Here is a 16,347-nt window from a genome sequence, read left to right on the forward strand (position 1 = left end):
GTTAAATTGTTTTAAAAGTAACAACAACCCTGTAGATACTCAAGCATGATAAGCTTTTTGACTAAATAGCCATGGCCTAGTTTCCTGGTGTTGTGATTTTTTGCCAGCAGCTGCAACTGGCCTTTCAGAGTGTGCTGCTTTGTAATGTAGTTCTCAGCAGCTTGCAGGCAACAGAGTTGTAGTCCAGTATACAGACTCAACTTACCCTTTTCTTTCTTGCCTTAAACTAAGTATAAGATTATTCCACATCTCTTCCCATGCTTCTTTTCTTTTTTTCCACCTTTTTCTGGTTGGTTTTATATGTATATGTAGCAATGAATACACTGTGCTAAAGCATTATAGGCAAGAAAGAAAAAGAAAAAAAAAAGAACTGGAATCAGTTCCATAGTGTGCATAGTACATTTAATTAAAAAGAAGAAGAAAAAGTTGGACAAAGAGAATCTCTGAGAATCTTTAGGGGGAATATCTGCAGGGGTTTTAGTGCATTTAGGGGATCCTAAAATTAGAATTTATAATTGCTCTATCTGCAAATATGTTTTCCAAAATGGGAAATAATTCACTTTTTAAAAAGCAAAATATGCTTATGCAATAGCTAATCTATCTTGCTACTTACCATTAAGGATTTGTGTGGTAAGACATTACTATCCAGGGCACTCCATCAAATAAACAATGCCAATGTCACTGGATATTTTTCTGGTACCTGTTCTTTAGCCCCTCTAAAATGCTTTGGTTTTTTTGCTTTTGTTCCAGGCTTCATGTGGCTCACGGAAAGAGCACTACCATAAAGAGATGCTTGCCATCTCCTTCATCTCAGCCGTCAACCGCAAGAGGAAGAAGCGGAGAGAGACCAAGCGTTTTGGGAGCAGCACAGATGATGATTCTGAGCATGAGTCAGCTGTCAAGAGAGACGAGGAGGAGGAGGAAGAAGTGGCTCAGGAGGAAGAAAGAGAGGCTGAAAGATTCGAGAGTAGCAGCAGAGCTCCAGTTCCTGATGTGCAGGAAGTCTTCCAAAGCCGAGCAAAATTAGAAGCAGAGCAAGTAGAAAGAAAAGTGGCACCTCGAGGAAGCCCAGAGTTGGCCCTGGATGCCCGCTCAATTGTATCAGGTTACTCCACTCTGTCTACCATTGATCGCAGCCTATGCTCTGAGGTGCAGTCAGTAGCAGAGAGCCGTGGGGAGGAGGCAGATGATGAGCGGAGTGAATTTAGCCATGTGGAGACAGATACTGAGAATAGCTTTGTGCCAAAACAGCCTGGGATGCTTCCCAAAGGAGCTGGTGTGGCAGTAGTAGAGGAAGGGGGGGCTGCTGCTTCTGAAAAGATATCACACAACCGAACCTCCTTTAGTTCCCATCACCTCATGCAGTGTGACACTTTGGCACGGCGCAAACTTTTGCGGCCCCGACACAATAGTGAGTCTTCTTCCAAGGGTAGCACTGATGTCCCAAGTTCCAGTTCCCCAGGCAGTCAAGAGTCATTGCAGCCTGTGGGTGCCCCTGAGGTCCACACCCGACTTTCCCTCACAGAACAACTTCGACTCCGCCTCCGCGGCTCTGCAGATGACATGCTGGCTGTGCGCCTGCGAAAGCCACATTCACCTGAGACACGGCGCAAGAAGAACAGTTGGCGGCGCCATACTGTAGTGGTCCCTGGTGGTCTCAAAGACCTCAATTATGAGTGGAAGGAACAACATGTATTGGGGACTACTGAAGCTGGTCCACTAGACTCCTCGAATAGAGGTGCGCTAAGGGACAACAAAGACTCTGGGCTTAGCAGCCTAGAGTCAACCAAAGCTCGGTCTTCCTCAATCACACCAGGGAACATGACAGTTCCTAACCAGCAGAGTGAGCCACAGCATCGTAAAGGCAGCTCTGAGGGGCGTTCAGCTCCCCGACGTACAGCCTCTTTACGTTTCCACCAATGTCTTTAGGTAGCCTTTTGTTGAAGCTCTTGTAGAATGGATGAAAGGAAAACTTGGCTTGCCCATGGTAACAGCCTTGTCTTGAGAATGGAGGAGGGTGCTCATAGATGCAGCCACACTTGAAAGTTCCCAGTACTGGCCTTACTTTGTCTTTTTTCATACCTCGATCTTCAGTGGAGCAAGAAACTCTCCTCCTACCTACCCCATACCTATCCTTGCTTTCTATTTCCCCCAGATATTAATTTAATCACACCATGGTTTTGTGATTTGTGAATTTATTTATTCTCCTCTTTCCTTATCCCCAGGATGGCAGTCAAAAACGAAACAAAACAAAAAAGCTGAGGTAGGTCTGATACAAGGAGGGCCATTCATTCAGCCCATTGAAAAATCTTGATTTGGGATTGACTAGAGTTATCCAATTGATGGGATAAGCAGCTTCATCCCTGCTTCAAAATTCTGGGTCTGCAAATAAAGGATATTTTTGGAGGAGGAGAGAATCAAATAGAATTCCTCCAGTTAATTTTCCTAATTTTCATTAGTCCCTGGTACCTCTTTTCTGTATTTATTTGAAAGAGGCCTTGGAACTGGGCAAACCAGATCAGAGATATTCATGAATTGAACCCACTTCCATTTAATCACTGCTGTGGGTTCACATTTACATGATGGATTCCTCTCTACCCAAAGTTCCTCTCACTGTTATCTAAGTGGCAGTTGATGATGTTGGGAGGTTTTGAATGTTCCCCTAAAAATATCCATTGCTCCTTTTCTACCTTTCCTCTAGAAAAGCAAATTCCAAAATCTTCCATCTATCATAGCTTGGCCTTTGTCAGGTTCCTACAGGGAGGGTTATATTATCTTGACTTCTAGCACATGCATCAAAATCTTGTAGATATAAGCAAACTCAGGATTATGTATGGTATAGTCTCAGCTGCACTTGAAGACTGTTTCATGTGAAAACTGCAGAGGTATAATGGTCCCTGAAAGATGCATAATCTCTACCACATGTAAAGGGCACTGCTGTTTTCCTCCTCCTCCTAAAGCACGGGTGTCAAACTCGATCGCGTCATGTGACGTATCACAATGTTTTTGCCTTTGCGGAGCCGGGGTGGGCGTGGCCTGCACATGACGCATCTGGCCCACAAGCCACCAGTTTGACATCCCTGCCCTAAAGTGATGTCGTCTCTAATTTTCAAAAGTCACAAAGAGATTTATGGCATCACATTATCTGATGCATTGCAGCTTTGGCTTTGAAAGCTTTGGCTGCAATAAATCTGCTGGCATTTAACAGCATCTCAAAATGCTTTGGTTTTTTTGCAAGACTAACATGATATATACAACTGATGATATGAATTCTAAATGATACAGTACTAAATGGTACAACTCACTGTGCCTTTAAGAATATAGTCCCATTTTTTTGCTTAGCTCATCTAAGATTTTCTTGTAAGTCTTAGCTAAGGATGCAAACTTTTTCCAGACTGATTTTTCCTTTCAGGCTGTGACAGTATCCCCATTTGAATAGCACTCTCTGCTCCTATCCCCTCATAACAGATAGTACAGTCTAGGGGGAAACAGATGTGATTAATACCATTAACACAATATTGTATGCAGAATACATGAGGGCAGTATTTTAGGGAGAAAATTAGTTTATGCAAATGATAATTGTGTGGAGTGAATCACCTGCTAAGGTGGCATATGTGTACCTTGTTTTAGTTAACAGTGCTTTTCTATGTGACCTCCTATGTTCAGTGGGAGAAAGGATGAGTACAGGCGCTATGTGATTTTGGGGTTTGGAAAAAAGCAAGAAGAGGTAGAGGAAAAACACACCAGGGCCCTGTGCAGATGTGCCAAAAAGGAGCCTCAGTGATTTTTTAAAAAAAATATTTTAGAATTTCCAGAGCATAAGTTGACATGATTCAATTCAAGCCTTTGTTATGATGAAAGGCTGAAATGTCAAGTCCGTGCCATTCTCTTCTTTACCGGTAACTTCCACAACTCACTCTTTCTCACAAAAGAGCAATATTTGATTTTCATGGTGCTACATTTATTTTCAACAGTGTCTTTCTCTTTAGTTTTCTCATTATACCACATGGAAGTAAACCAAGGAGCCATTTTATTACATGTTGCTGATCAAGTAGGGTTTTCCATTTTGCTCTTCCTTGCAATTCCTTCAAAATAAGAGACTTAACATTTGTTTTTTTATCTTGTGGATATAAAAGATTCCCCCACCTTATGTCTCTGTAGAATTTCATTTGGTCATAAAAGCAGGAAGTATTCTTGTGATGAATAAATATGAGAGATGATCTTTTAAGATACATGTTTTGGTGTTTAATAGTTACTACTTCACCCCTTATGCCTCAATACAAAATTCTTACCCCCTTGGAAGGAGTTGCATAACTTTTAAGAAAAAAAATGTTGCTGCGAAATAACTTTCTCCACTTTCCTGTCAAGATATATTTTAATTGAAAAAGAAAATGAAAAAGTCATTGGGGGGGGAACCAAATCAAAATCCTGACATTCTTGAAATTCACTGGGTGTCTCAGAGCAAAGTACTCTTTCTGCAAAATAATAATAATAGTGGCAAATTACTCTTGAATTTCAATATTTGCTGATACATTCCAAAATCGTAATCACTGAATGAAAAAAGGAAATATCATTTTCATGGAAATAATTCTCTTACCACATGTTGTGTTGTTTTGTTTATGTATCTTATTCCAGGTATTACACACGGATGACATTCCAGTTGTAACACCAAATATAAGTCTCAGGCTTAAAAAAGTCAATGAATATATTAGGTTATAATGCAAAACCAATACACAAGAAGAACAGGCAAGGGACAAGATGTCCTTGGTTAAGGATAGATTTCAATGCTGGTCTTGCTTATATTAAATGCACCACCTAAATGGGTATGCTACACTGGTTATATACATGGTGCAGTACATTTTTCACTATAGTCTGCCTAGCTCATTCTATGATGTCTGTGGTTTAATGACAGATGGCTATTTTTGTAGGAAGGGTTAGCTGTAGGTTAATTCTTTGTAAAGATGTTATCATGAAGAAATGCTTTTGTATCTGGACTTTTTAAGAACAAAGTGCATTAAAGTTGATGGTTTCTCTCCGCCAACATCGACAGCAACACTAGGCACTAAATGTCACACTTTGACCCAATGCCATATTACAGTCCCTGCAGGGTTGCAATGTTATATTTTCAGGAAGTATGTGTCACCACAGATGTAGCAGTAGGACCAAAACAGAATGACAATGAATGGGAGCTTGCCAGCTTGATAATTATTCCAAGTATTTTATTTTTAAAGGGGGCGGTGGGAAGCAATTTGTGTTTTGGTGCAAAACTGAGGTCCTGTTTATACAGCAAGATCAAGATCCTATTGGTTACTGATTCTCCACTTGTAAAGTTGCAAAGTCAAAGATAAAACTCATTCTGTAACTTCCTAACCAAGAACAGAACAGGCCTCTCAAACCTGCCTTCATTTACACTGTGAAATGAAAGCGTCAGGAGTACTGTCTGTCTTGATTAAGCTAGTCTTGGTGGCTTGGTAATTGAACAGGTAAAAACAGTTTTAAAGCACACTGTATGTAGCAGCTATACCAGGGGTGTCAAACTGGATTTCTTTGGGGGCTGGATCAGCATTTTAGTTCCTCGTGGCCCTGCCGGGAGATGGGATGGATGCCTCCTGCAGCACCCTGCCAGGCAAAATGGGATGCAGGGAGCCTGTGCATGGGGGTCTGATGCCCCGTTTTCAGCCTGGATGGCCTCCAGCACTTTGCCAGCCAAATCATTATGTGGGGTGATGCATGTACCCACCCTTGCATCCCATTTGGCCAGCAGAGTGCTGCAGGAGGCTGTCCAGGATGAAATGGGGCACCCCCCTCCCATTTTGGCTGCCAGAGGCATCGCAGGCTGGTCCTTTGCTGTTTCCAGGCCTGCACCACAGGCTAGATTTAAGCACTCTGCGGGCCGGATCTATCCCACGGGACTCGAGTTTGACACCCCTGATCTATACTGAACTTTCAAACATTCAAACATCCTTTTTGAACTGTCACAACCATCTTTATAAGTTACCTGATAGAATTTGCAGTGATTATAAAGAGATGCAAAACAATCCCACATGAAATTCGACCAACCTCTTGCCTCTGGATCTGGGCAAGTGACTGGTGCTTTACATGGCCCCAGCTCCCTTCCCTTAAAAACTTGCAGCATATTGTAGCCAGTGGTGTCAGGGGTATGTGTCAAAAAGTCAAGATGGTTTGTGTGATTCAACAATTGAAGCTGTGTGATGCATGATAAAAAAGAGGCAGAGTTTCCATTGTGCAGGTGCAACATTTCCCTCATACGATCTTGACTTTTTGAACAATCCATGCTGGTGGATATTCCTGATTATCTCTTGGGTTGTTATTTAATAATAATGGCTCAATGACTGTCTTTGTATATGATTTTTTTTTTAAAAAACCATTTTGCAATCATTCTTAAGGATTCATTGTCTCACTGGCAGTGTATGTGTGAAAAAGCATCTCTTTTGCTCACAACTGGATTCTCCCTTCCAGACAAAATCCATCAGATTGAGACTACCCAGTTCCATGTGAAGTAGAGTTGGACTGCAAGCTAAAGTGGTGGTTTAACTTCAAAAATTTCAATTGAAGTCAAGGTATTACAGAAGTGCCTCCTTGGTGCTGTCAAATGGCAGCTGTTTTTTATATTCATCTGGTGTGAAACATATGAAAAAAGGACAGAGCTATGATCATCTACTTGCAGCTACCATGTTGACTTCTCTTCAAGCCCTTCTTACAAGCATACCTGTTTCATTTTTTTGTTGTTGTTCTAAGGGAGGCGTCCCCAGTTGTTTATATGTGCCTTTCATGAGAAGACTTCTTTCCCTATTTGTTACAGGCTCTTCAGTGTCTGGTGGTTGAAGTGTTAGCCTAAGAGGTGGTCAATAAATGTATAAAATGTATTAAAATATTTCATTGAGGTAAACAATCTTAAAAACTTCAAATTTTAATGGTTCACGTGACTCCATTACTGCTTCTGCTTGTAAACATTCTTTGAAACTTGAAATCTCACCTAGGATTTAGGTAATTGTATGTCTCCTCTGCAAAACACCCATCTATCTTCTAGTGTTGGCCTGTTTGTGACTTTGAAAGTCAATCCCTAACGGGATGTAAAGGACTTAAACTCTGTGCTATTGGAAACATAAAAGGAAGGTAAACCACAAAGCACCAAAACTACAACTTCCCTAATAGGTGTACAGTTTGTGCTGTATTTGAAGAAGCAGAAAATTTGTCTCTGCTTTGCTCTGTCTTCCATGTGTTCTAAGTATGTGTCTTACCACAATTCCATTGAGACTTCGAAAAGGAGCATGTAGATGTGTGCAGGTGTGGAATTTAAAACTGAACAAAATTAAGTAGTTGGCTGTACTGTAATACGTTGTCCTTATCCTTTTATGCAACTATGTGCTGTAAAGTTTTATTCACCTTTTTCACATTTATTTTGTAAATAGCTTTTACATGTGTAACATATGATAAAGAGTTTATAAGGATTTTAAGGGGAGTGGGGGAAGCCCAAGACTTTTATTTTTTTTTTCCTTTTTAAAATGGAAGTTATACAACCGTAGATATTTTGGTGGTGTTTTTTTTTTTTTAGAAAAAACAAAACATCCTTGCATGGTTTGTCCCTCTTTTCATCTTTATGTTGTATAATATATATGGTCAAACAAAACAATTCTGCTTTAAATATAGCCCCAAAATTACAATTATATATATATTGGAAATAAACTGCCTTATTCAAAAAACAAGTTTGCTTACTTATTTAAAGCATAAGCTCTAGCTAGTAAAACACACTATGGATTAATAGTGTTGAAAGTATGCTATTAGATGTGATTTATTTGCATCAATTACCAATTATCCATAAGCAGAAGTTTAACAAAAGAAAGTTCTCTTCACACTCCACTGTAATACATTAAAAATAAACACACTATGAGATCCCTACTATTTTAAATTATGCAGCTTCCACATATTACACAGTTGATATTTTTCCTGCACGCATATGAAGCATTAGTGAATTATATCAGGCACTGAAACTGTACATAATCATATGGGAACTCTCTTGTAGCTTCAGAGGGTTTATCAAACATCAATTAAGTTTCAAGATTATTTTGCAACAACAAAATATAGAAAATAGTTAATAGTAACATCAAGTCAATTTTACTATTAATCAAAATAGACAGAATTTAGATGTGAAAATTTTTTAAAGATCTAATCTGGAATAAATTTGGAGGAGTAAATTAGCGTGCAATGATGCCTTTCTCCTTTTTCCACTTTTGGTCCTCTTTTCATTTGCTTTTCATCTTCTGCTTATATGGCAGTCTATCTTCCTTTTCTTGAGCTCTCGACAGAGCAGCATGGATGTTACAAAAATGAGGGCATGACATAATGTGCTCGTATCTCCATCTAAGAGCTTAGAAAACAGAAAGTGGGCTGTACATCATAAAAGATAAACCCTCATCTTCTGGTAAGCTTCAAATCTGGAAATTAGTCAATAAGAAGTGACAATGTAAAGGATATGGTGTTTATACAGTTTATACACTCCGCAAAAGGTGCACATAAGAACAGCTTAGTATTTAACATGCTAATTTATAAACTAATTTAAACCCAAGGATTGTAAATTAAATAGAAATACAGTGTAGACTTCCTTCCTACAGCAGGGGAGATGGTCTGCATTCAGTCCTGATTGCTGCCAAGATGTCACCTCTGGGCCAATTTTCCCTTCTTTACCTTTAAGCCAGCCTGGAAAGATCCCTCAAGACCAAAGTCTTCTTCAAACAGAGGACACAGCTACTCTTGTTCCTGTTCCAGCTGCTCAAATTCTTTGGTTGTATGGAATCCGAAATACCTGCCTCTAAGCAAAACTGTAAATCACATTTTTTTGAAAAAGAATAACCCTTAAAACTGGAATTCGCATCTGTTGTTTTTTTTAAGGAATAACCCCTTAAGAAATAAACCTTAAGAAAAGTGTTATGGGGAGGAAAGAGTATTTTATTAAATTCAGACACACTGCTAGGAAACACCAGAAATAGAAAAAGAAAAAAGAAAAATTAAAGGGAAAAAAGCAACCTTCCTTCATTTGGAATTTCTGACAAACAAAGATCACAGTTGTCACAGAAGAAAACATGGCATAAAATTTATACATAGGACTCTACCTACAGATAGCAAAAAAGATTTACAAAACTTACAGTGTATTTCAGACTGCTTGTTTCAGTAACCAGTTTTGATATGGTGTCTTTTTTTAAATAGAGTGGTGGTCTATTGTTTTTGTTTCCCTTTAAAAAAAAACAGTACATAATAACATCCATGCGAAAGATATGTCATCAGTCCTTCATACACAGTGCTCAAAGATTTCTGTTTTATTTATTTTTTTAACCTTTTTTTTTTAAAGTGCTTAAAACAACAACCAGACAAGTAAAGCGAGGCTCATGGCATGCAGTGGTGATCGCTTCCCCCACAACACGCACATATACCTATTACATCAAAAGTACATGCATAGCTTGGTGCTTTGTAACTTATATTTTTAAATTTGACACTCACGCACGCATACACCCACACACACATTTATTTTAAATAAAAAGAAAGACTTATTTGTGAAAGTTAATTTGCTGTGTTGCTCATTTGCAGTTTGATGATGTTGCACATTCATACATACATACAGACATTGTGCCACGTACTCAAAGGGCAAGTGTATTTTTAGGCAAATGAAAGGATCTAAAACAGAATGGTTCTGGAGATCACTGCCTTCCCACTTACTGATTTTTAAAGATGCCTTAACACAGGTTATTGGCAGGATTTGTTAAACTGATGATCGTGCACTTCAATTTTGCCTGAAGAAATCCCTTGTCCAAAGTGACTTTATTGCAGCACCTCATGGCAGGAAGTGGTCACTTTAGTGCCTTCCAACTATGGTAGACATTTCCCTTGTTGGGGCAGATGGAGTTAATAACTGGTTTGTAAAGACTGGGAGACTGGGCATTATTGGAGTCTATTTATATGCAGGGTTGCTCCATGGTTATGGCTTTGCTTTAATCCAGAGAAAAAACTTATTTGAGTGCTGCCTAAACTTTTTATGATTCTTTCATTCTACTCTTAAAGAGACTGCCTAGTGACTTTGATTCCTAGCTTGTGATGACATAGAATATCAATTGAACTTTAAAAATGCTGCAGTTGCAAAAGTTTCAAAACTCAGTTTGCCTAGCATGGGTGAAAAATGCTTATTCTTTTAAATGAAATCAAATAAAAATGAACTGAGACAGATGAAGAAAACTATTGAAAGAGCAGTTGAAATACTATATAAAATGCTGAAAGCCTTAAAATCATATACTGTAGAGAATTTGTTCTTCTCTTTCCACATCAACAAAGATGAGAATTAAATAGCTGCAGTGAGTGAGTCATCATGATTCCAAAAATGATGGCTTTTTTCTATGTATTGCTGACAAATCATTGCAAAACAATAGAGAAGGGTCTATTCGTTCTTTTCTACTCTGAAAAAACATTTTCACACCTGCCTTTTAGGACATCCTTTCTTGCCATGGATTCCTGCTACATGTTGCAAAGATTCCTGTTACAAAGATTCCCTACAACATTTTAAATGAATACTATAGTCAGTTTAAAGGAGACTACAACATGGACAAGCTAATTTGTTAGTGTTAGCATGAATGGAGCATGCTAGCATTTCCCAACTATCTCAGCTCGCATGAGCCTCCATCAAAATGACTGGGAATTATGTAATTTGTGGTCCACTAGGGGAATTTTGATGAAATTCACTGCTTTTATATGATTCTCCAGAACAGGGGTCTCCAACCTTGGCAACTTTAAGACTTTTGAACTTCAACTCCCAGAGTTGAAGCAAAGTTGGTTGAGGAACTCTGGGAGTTGAAGTCCACAAGTCTTAAAGTTGCCAAGGTTGAAGACCCCTGCTCCAGAATACAGTTTGAAAACCACAATTCCAAAAATGCTGGATTGGAGCAAGATTTGAATCCAATGATACTAGTTTTCCATTATAGCACAATTAATTATTGGGTCACTTAAAATAGCAAAAACAGATCTTACTGTTTTAGACTATAAACAACTAGGTTATCTTAAATCAGCCCAGTGGCCTACCTACCCAAACAGAATATTCAAATCTCTGTTAGGCAAGGACATTCCCAGTGTTTCTACCCAGATTCCTTTGAGCAACGATGCCCAAACTTGATCCTGAGGCTCTGGGCAAGGCTACGGACACAATTTATGTCAGAATTAAGAGTTCTTCACAAATCTAAACTAAGAACTAGCTGTTTCTTTCTGTTCTCAGCAACAAAGGACTATTTTAGTTTTCAAAAATTATTTTAGTTTGGAACCAGCATTAGAATGCTACTAGGAGGGTATGTGCCAATTTATATATAAAGATTAGAAGAAAATGACTTTGAATACTTTGAAGAGAAAAATATATATTATCCTGGCATGTTTGTCACTGAGAATGTGTATTCATTAACACTTCATAGAGTAAACTAGGCATTTTGTAACATAATTTGCAACTTTAGTACTCTCTTTTGGATAGGTATCTTCTGTTGGTGCTGCTGAGGAATTTTAATGCATGATAATGGTTATATATGTATGAAAAATGAAGTAATAAAATGGGTCTATAAAATGGTGTAAGATAATAAATTTATACCATTTCAGTTTTTTCATGCTGAATAGCATGATTTGAATTTTCAAATATTTAGCCAGACTAATGATGTAGCAGCATAAACCATACTGGCAGTATGCATCTGTTGGGCATTTTCTAGAGAAAAAAACCCCTTGGTTTTCCAATAAAAAAAAGATGCATAGAAACAATCCACCTTGTGTTTTTCCAGACAATACTAAAGGCTAATATACAAAATAAAGCCAATATTCCAATGCCGGAAATGAGGTATTTTTCACACCTGATAGAATGCTGAACATTAGACAGCAAAAGCTCAATTGGGAGAGAATGACAGCTAAGATGCTCCCAAGTACTTCCACTTAGGGCTGGTTAAGTTAGTTCTAATCCTAAAACATTAGGCAAGCTTTTGGCATGGAATCAGGTTTGGAAGTTGAGAGAAGGTCAGCCTTTTGTAGTTTTAAACTGAATTTTTAACTACATTGTTTTTTTAATTATTTGTGTTGGCGATCCTGAATAATACCCATTAGCAGAAATATTATGCACGTATCATTTAAATACGGAAAATAATTTGGCCTAAAATCTAATTGTCTTATCATTTCCAAGATAAGGTTTCTTTATCTTATTTTCTAAAAGAATTGTTTTATTTGACTACAAGGTAACATTTTACTGTGGGATAAGTATAAGCAATCTACAGCCTGCATGTAACTCTCCCAAAACCTATACTCCAGTCTGATACGTGGCATAACTTTCCTTTTTCTGATGCAGGTGGAGGAACCGTAGTGACCTAAGACTTCAAATATATACTTTCAACAATCTCATCATCAGAACCCTTAAAAGAAAAAAAAATAAAATTCTCCCCTCCACCTCCACACTCAGAAATTCAACAGATTGTTAACCTATCTCTTCTTAGCCCTAGTTATCTTAAAATAATTACCGGATCAAAAATTTGGCTCCTGATTCATAAAATTTGCCTCTCCTGTTCTAGGGGAAATTGTTTGTGATGTTGACTTTATCTTGATATTTTGCTTAATTCCTGTACCTTCATTTTGTAAATTTGCAACAAGGATATCATATGTATAACTTTCTTTTTGAAGAGAAATGCATACTAAGGAATAGCCTGGGCATATGTGGGCATATGACACATGCATGTTGAAATCATATAAATACCATTACTTTATGTGGTTGCATCAAAGAGTGTGATGTAAGAATGCATTTGTGATGTTATCACATGTGCTTTGTCATTTTGCTATCATTATCATTTGACATAGACACCTTTACTATGATCCCCAACCTTTCCGGTTCCGTGGTCCAGCAGTGGCAACACTGGGGGAGAAAGAAGGGATGGTTTCAAGAATGTGCCCACCATTGTGCAAATGGACCTTCATGCACTTGCATGCTTCCCCGCTGCTTGTGAGGTCTGGTTCCCAACAGGTTGGGGGCTAATCTACATTAGTCTATATTAGTCTATACTAATCTACATTAGTGGGAAAGACATTTAATCCAAATTAATCATTTTAGCAGGGTTAAAATGAATGGTTCTGTGCACAAATGATTTGGACCCCAAAATGATTTTACATATTTGTGAGTTCTGTAAAGCCAAGTGTTTTGACTTTTTCTGTTCTGTTGCTCTTTGCTGCAGAACAGTTATTTATATACACTGTTAGTTCAATTCCTCTTTTATTGTAATGGTTCCTTTTCCCAAATTCTGAAAACAATCACTGGCAGAGTTATTAAATAATTTCTGTGAGACAGTCATCTTTTAAGGTGCTGGATACATAAGACTTGATTCTCCCTTGTCCTTAGTCAGCATAGATTGTATTAAAGACCCTTAATTTAGCTTATTAAACTACAAATCCCAAAATGCACTGGGGAACATTTACATTAATTTAAGACATATTATGGGATTAATTTATAATACTGTTTACAGTACAGAAAATTCTCAACAGATTTTAGGAATCCTGTTGCTTTATGCTTTTGAAGCCACTGTATTCTGTTAAGTAAGTTTCTTTAGTCTTTATCCAAGAACATCTGAGAGATATCCAAGGATTTCTTACTATAAAATATTTTTTTCCCAAATGGAGACTCATATTGCCTCAGATCTTTAAAAGAGTTCCCTATGTCTTATCTTAAAAGTAGGCCAGGAATATATTTCTCACATATATTTTTCTTAGAGCTTTGAATCAGAAAGAGTAACAATCAGAACTAACAAATGTTTATAAAAAGTATAAAAAATATACACTCAATTAAGTGAGCTGTAGTTCAGAAATATTTATGCCTTTTATAGTAATAACATTTGTTAGTCTGGAAAAGGACTACCAGACTCCTGATATTTAGCTAATACAACATAGTTGTGCCCTCCTAGAATGCCTACAAAGGTTTGGAATTGCTTGAAACCCCTGCTTTATTTACTAATAAAAATATTTAGTAATGCCTCTTGCCACTGAATTTGAACTTGAGTAGTTAACCCCTGGGAAACATCTTTGTTATATTGAGGGTTCATTATCTTAAAGAACATAATGGTAAAGTCTCCTGAAAATTTAGATCAAACTCTTTGCACTTGTGTGGACATATTTACATATTATTTTTTCCCCAATAAACAGGAATTGACTAATGAAATTTATGTAGAGTGTATATTAAACCCTTGTGAATAAACTCAATAAATATTTTAGAACTGATCCGCTTATTGATGACAAAATGAATTTAAATGGTTTTTTTAAAAAAAATACATTTGCTAGATTTGGAATTCTATCTAAAATTTTAAGAAAATAAATTGATGGATGATGTGCATATGAAAAAGTGCTTTGCCTATAATCTTTATTAACTTCTTAGAGGAACAATCAACTGCTGCTGAAGGAATGACATTATGTTTTACTTAGATATATATTTCATTTGTTAAATCTCTTTTTTATTCTGGATGCCCATTTAACATTTTAGGCCTGTCCATGTTCTCTTGATCTTACACACTTTGTAAGTATAGACCTCAGAATTGAATATGGTTCTTGATTAAAAATGTGCTGTAGGCTACTGAATGACATTTATTAAGCATGGTGATAACAATGCTTTTTTAATGAAATTAAAAAATATATATAAATAAACTAAATTTAAATTAAATTAAATTAAGAAACAAACACCCTACAGTATTTCATTCTTCATTATGCTCAGAGCTTGAAGTGGGAAAGAGGAAATAATAGATAGGACAATTTCAAAGTAGATTAGAATTAATTAATCCTATTACAATGTAAAAGTATTTGCTAAGAAGTTTAAATCAATATATTTAAATCAATATAGCTATATTTTGAAATTAGTGGAATCACTAATAAATCATTATAATCTTAATGTCTTAAAAGCCTTTGTAGATCATAGCTATTGATGAAAATGGAAAAGTAAGAAAACAGATATTGGACAAATAGCTTCTGTTCTCCACAATGGCCTTTGCTGTATGGGCTAAGGCATACTTCCTTAATATGAAACTTCAGTCTTTTCATGCATAATATGAGGACTGAAGGAAGCTTGGAGAAACAAGAATCTCTTTAATCAAATGACTGATTCTTGGAGCAAAGAATGGACAAGAGAAGCTGTCTGAATCATATGACTTTGGTGGCATTAATTAAAACATCTACATATAATCCTCAATGATTTTTTTTAATCAATTGAAAATAAGTGGAATAATTAAAAACCTATGGGGAACTCTCTACTTCCATTCTAGAAAATCCTAGAATTTAATTTTTTACAAAAATGCTGAAAGGTCCAATCATAATTCTTCTGTTTGTTCCAAAAATGCTTTTTCAAAAGACATATGGACTTTGTTTTTCCATGAAGACATTTCGCTTCTCATCCAAAAAGTTTCTGCAGTTCTGACTGAACTGAAGCTTCTTCAGTCAGAACTAAAGAAGCTTTTAGGATGAGAAATGAAACGTCTTCAAAGAAAAACAAGGAAAGCTCAGTTGCTTTTTGAAAAAGTACCTTTGGGACAACCATGACCTGGATGACTGAGAATCTCCATAAATAATTCTTCTGTTTAATTAACCCCACCTCGAACTATCCTCAAGTTCTTTGAGAGATAAGAATAACAGCTTAAAGGCAATTATTAAAGGGATATGCCTTCAAGAATAATTACAAATATTTGATTCAAATGTAGTTCTTTTGCTAGTCTTTTGACTCTCTCTTGTCTGCCCAAGAGAAGGGAAAGGGGAAATAATTGAGTGGGCACCTCAAGCTCCATTCCTGCCAGAGACACACAGATGAAGAGGAAACATGTATGGAAAACTGATACACAAGGGGACAAATCTAGAATGTTACAACTTAATGAAACAATTTCTACAATGTCAAAAGCCAAAACCAATAGGAAACATCTCCTGCACAACCACCACCACCCCTAAAAAAGAATGGGGCTTTTCAGGAGCAAGTAATTGCTCTGTAGAGTAGTACTTTTAGCTGTTTGCACCATCATTATTTAAAGTAGCTTCTAAAGCACAAAGAGTTACATACAGAATTGAATCAGGGAGAAAACAAAATCATTCTTCTCTCTCTCTCTCTCTTTCTCTTTCTCTCTCTCTCGCTCTCTCTCTCTCTCGCTCCCCCTCCCCCATATACTAGACACAACAAGAAATTCATTTTCTTTTTTGTCAATATTTATATATTTATATTACGTATATTATATATATATATATAATATGTAAATATATTTCTTAAAACAAATATATAAAATGTTAAGACACTTCACTGAAATGTAAAGAGGTTGC

The 16,347-nt window shown here is 36.9% G+C and overlaps 1 protein-coding gene across 9 annotated transcripts in view; it reads left to right on the forward strand.

Moving 5' to 3' along the window:
- The window catches only part of ARHGAP23 (Rho GTPase activating protein 23), a 223,291-nt gene extending 215,718 nt beyond the window's left edge, over nucleotides 1–7,573 (forward strand). For 6 of the 9 annotated variants that reach the window (XM_058179571.1, XM_058179570.1, XM_058179568.1 and 3 more), the window contains one exon: nucleotides 751–7,573. In XM_058179571.1, coding sequence (XP_058035554.1) covers nucleotides 751–1,929 — 1,179 coding nt within the window. In that variant the 3' untranslated portion in view covers nucleotides 1,930–7,573. The remainder of the gene's footprint in view (nucleotides 1–750) is intronic. The other 3 variants (XM_058179575.1, XR_009154779.1, XM_058179573.1) reach the window with 3 other exon arrangements.
- Nucleotides 7,574–16,347: the final 8,774 nt, after the last annotated feature.

This window comes from Ahaetulla prasina, chromosome 4, assembly GCF_028640845.1.
Source record: "Ahaetulla prasina isolate Xishuangbanna chromosome 4, ASM2864084v1, whole genome shotgun sequence".
NCBI lineage: Eukaryota > Metazoa > Chordata > Lepidosauria > Squamata > Colubridae > Ahaetulla > Ahaetulla prasina.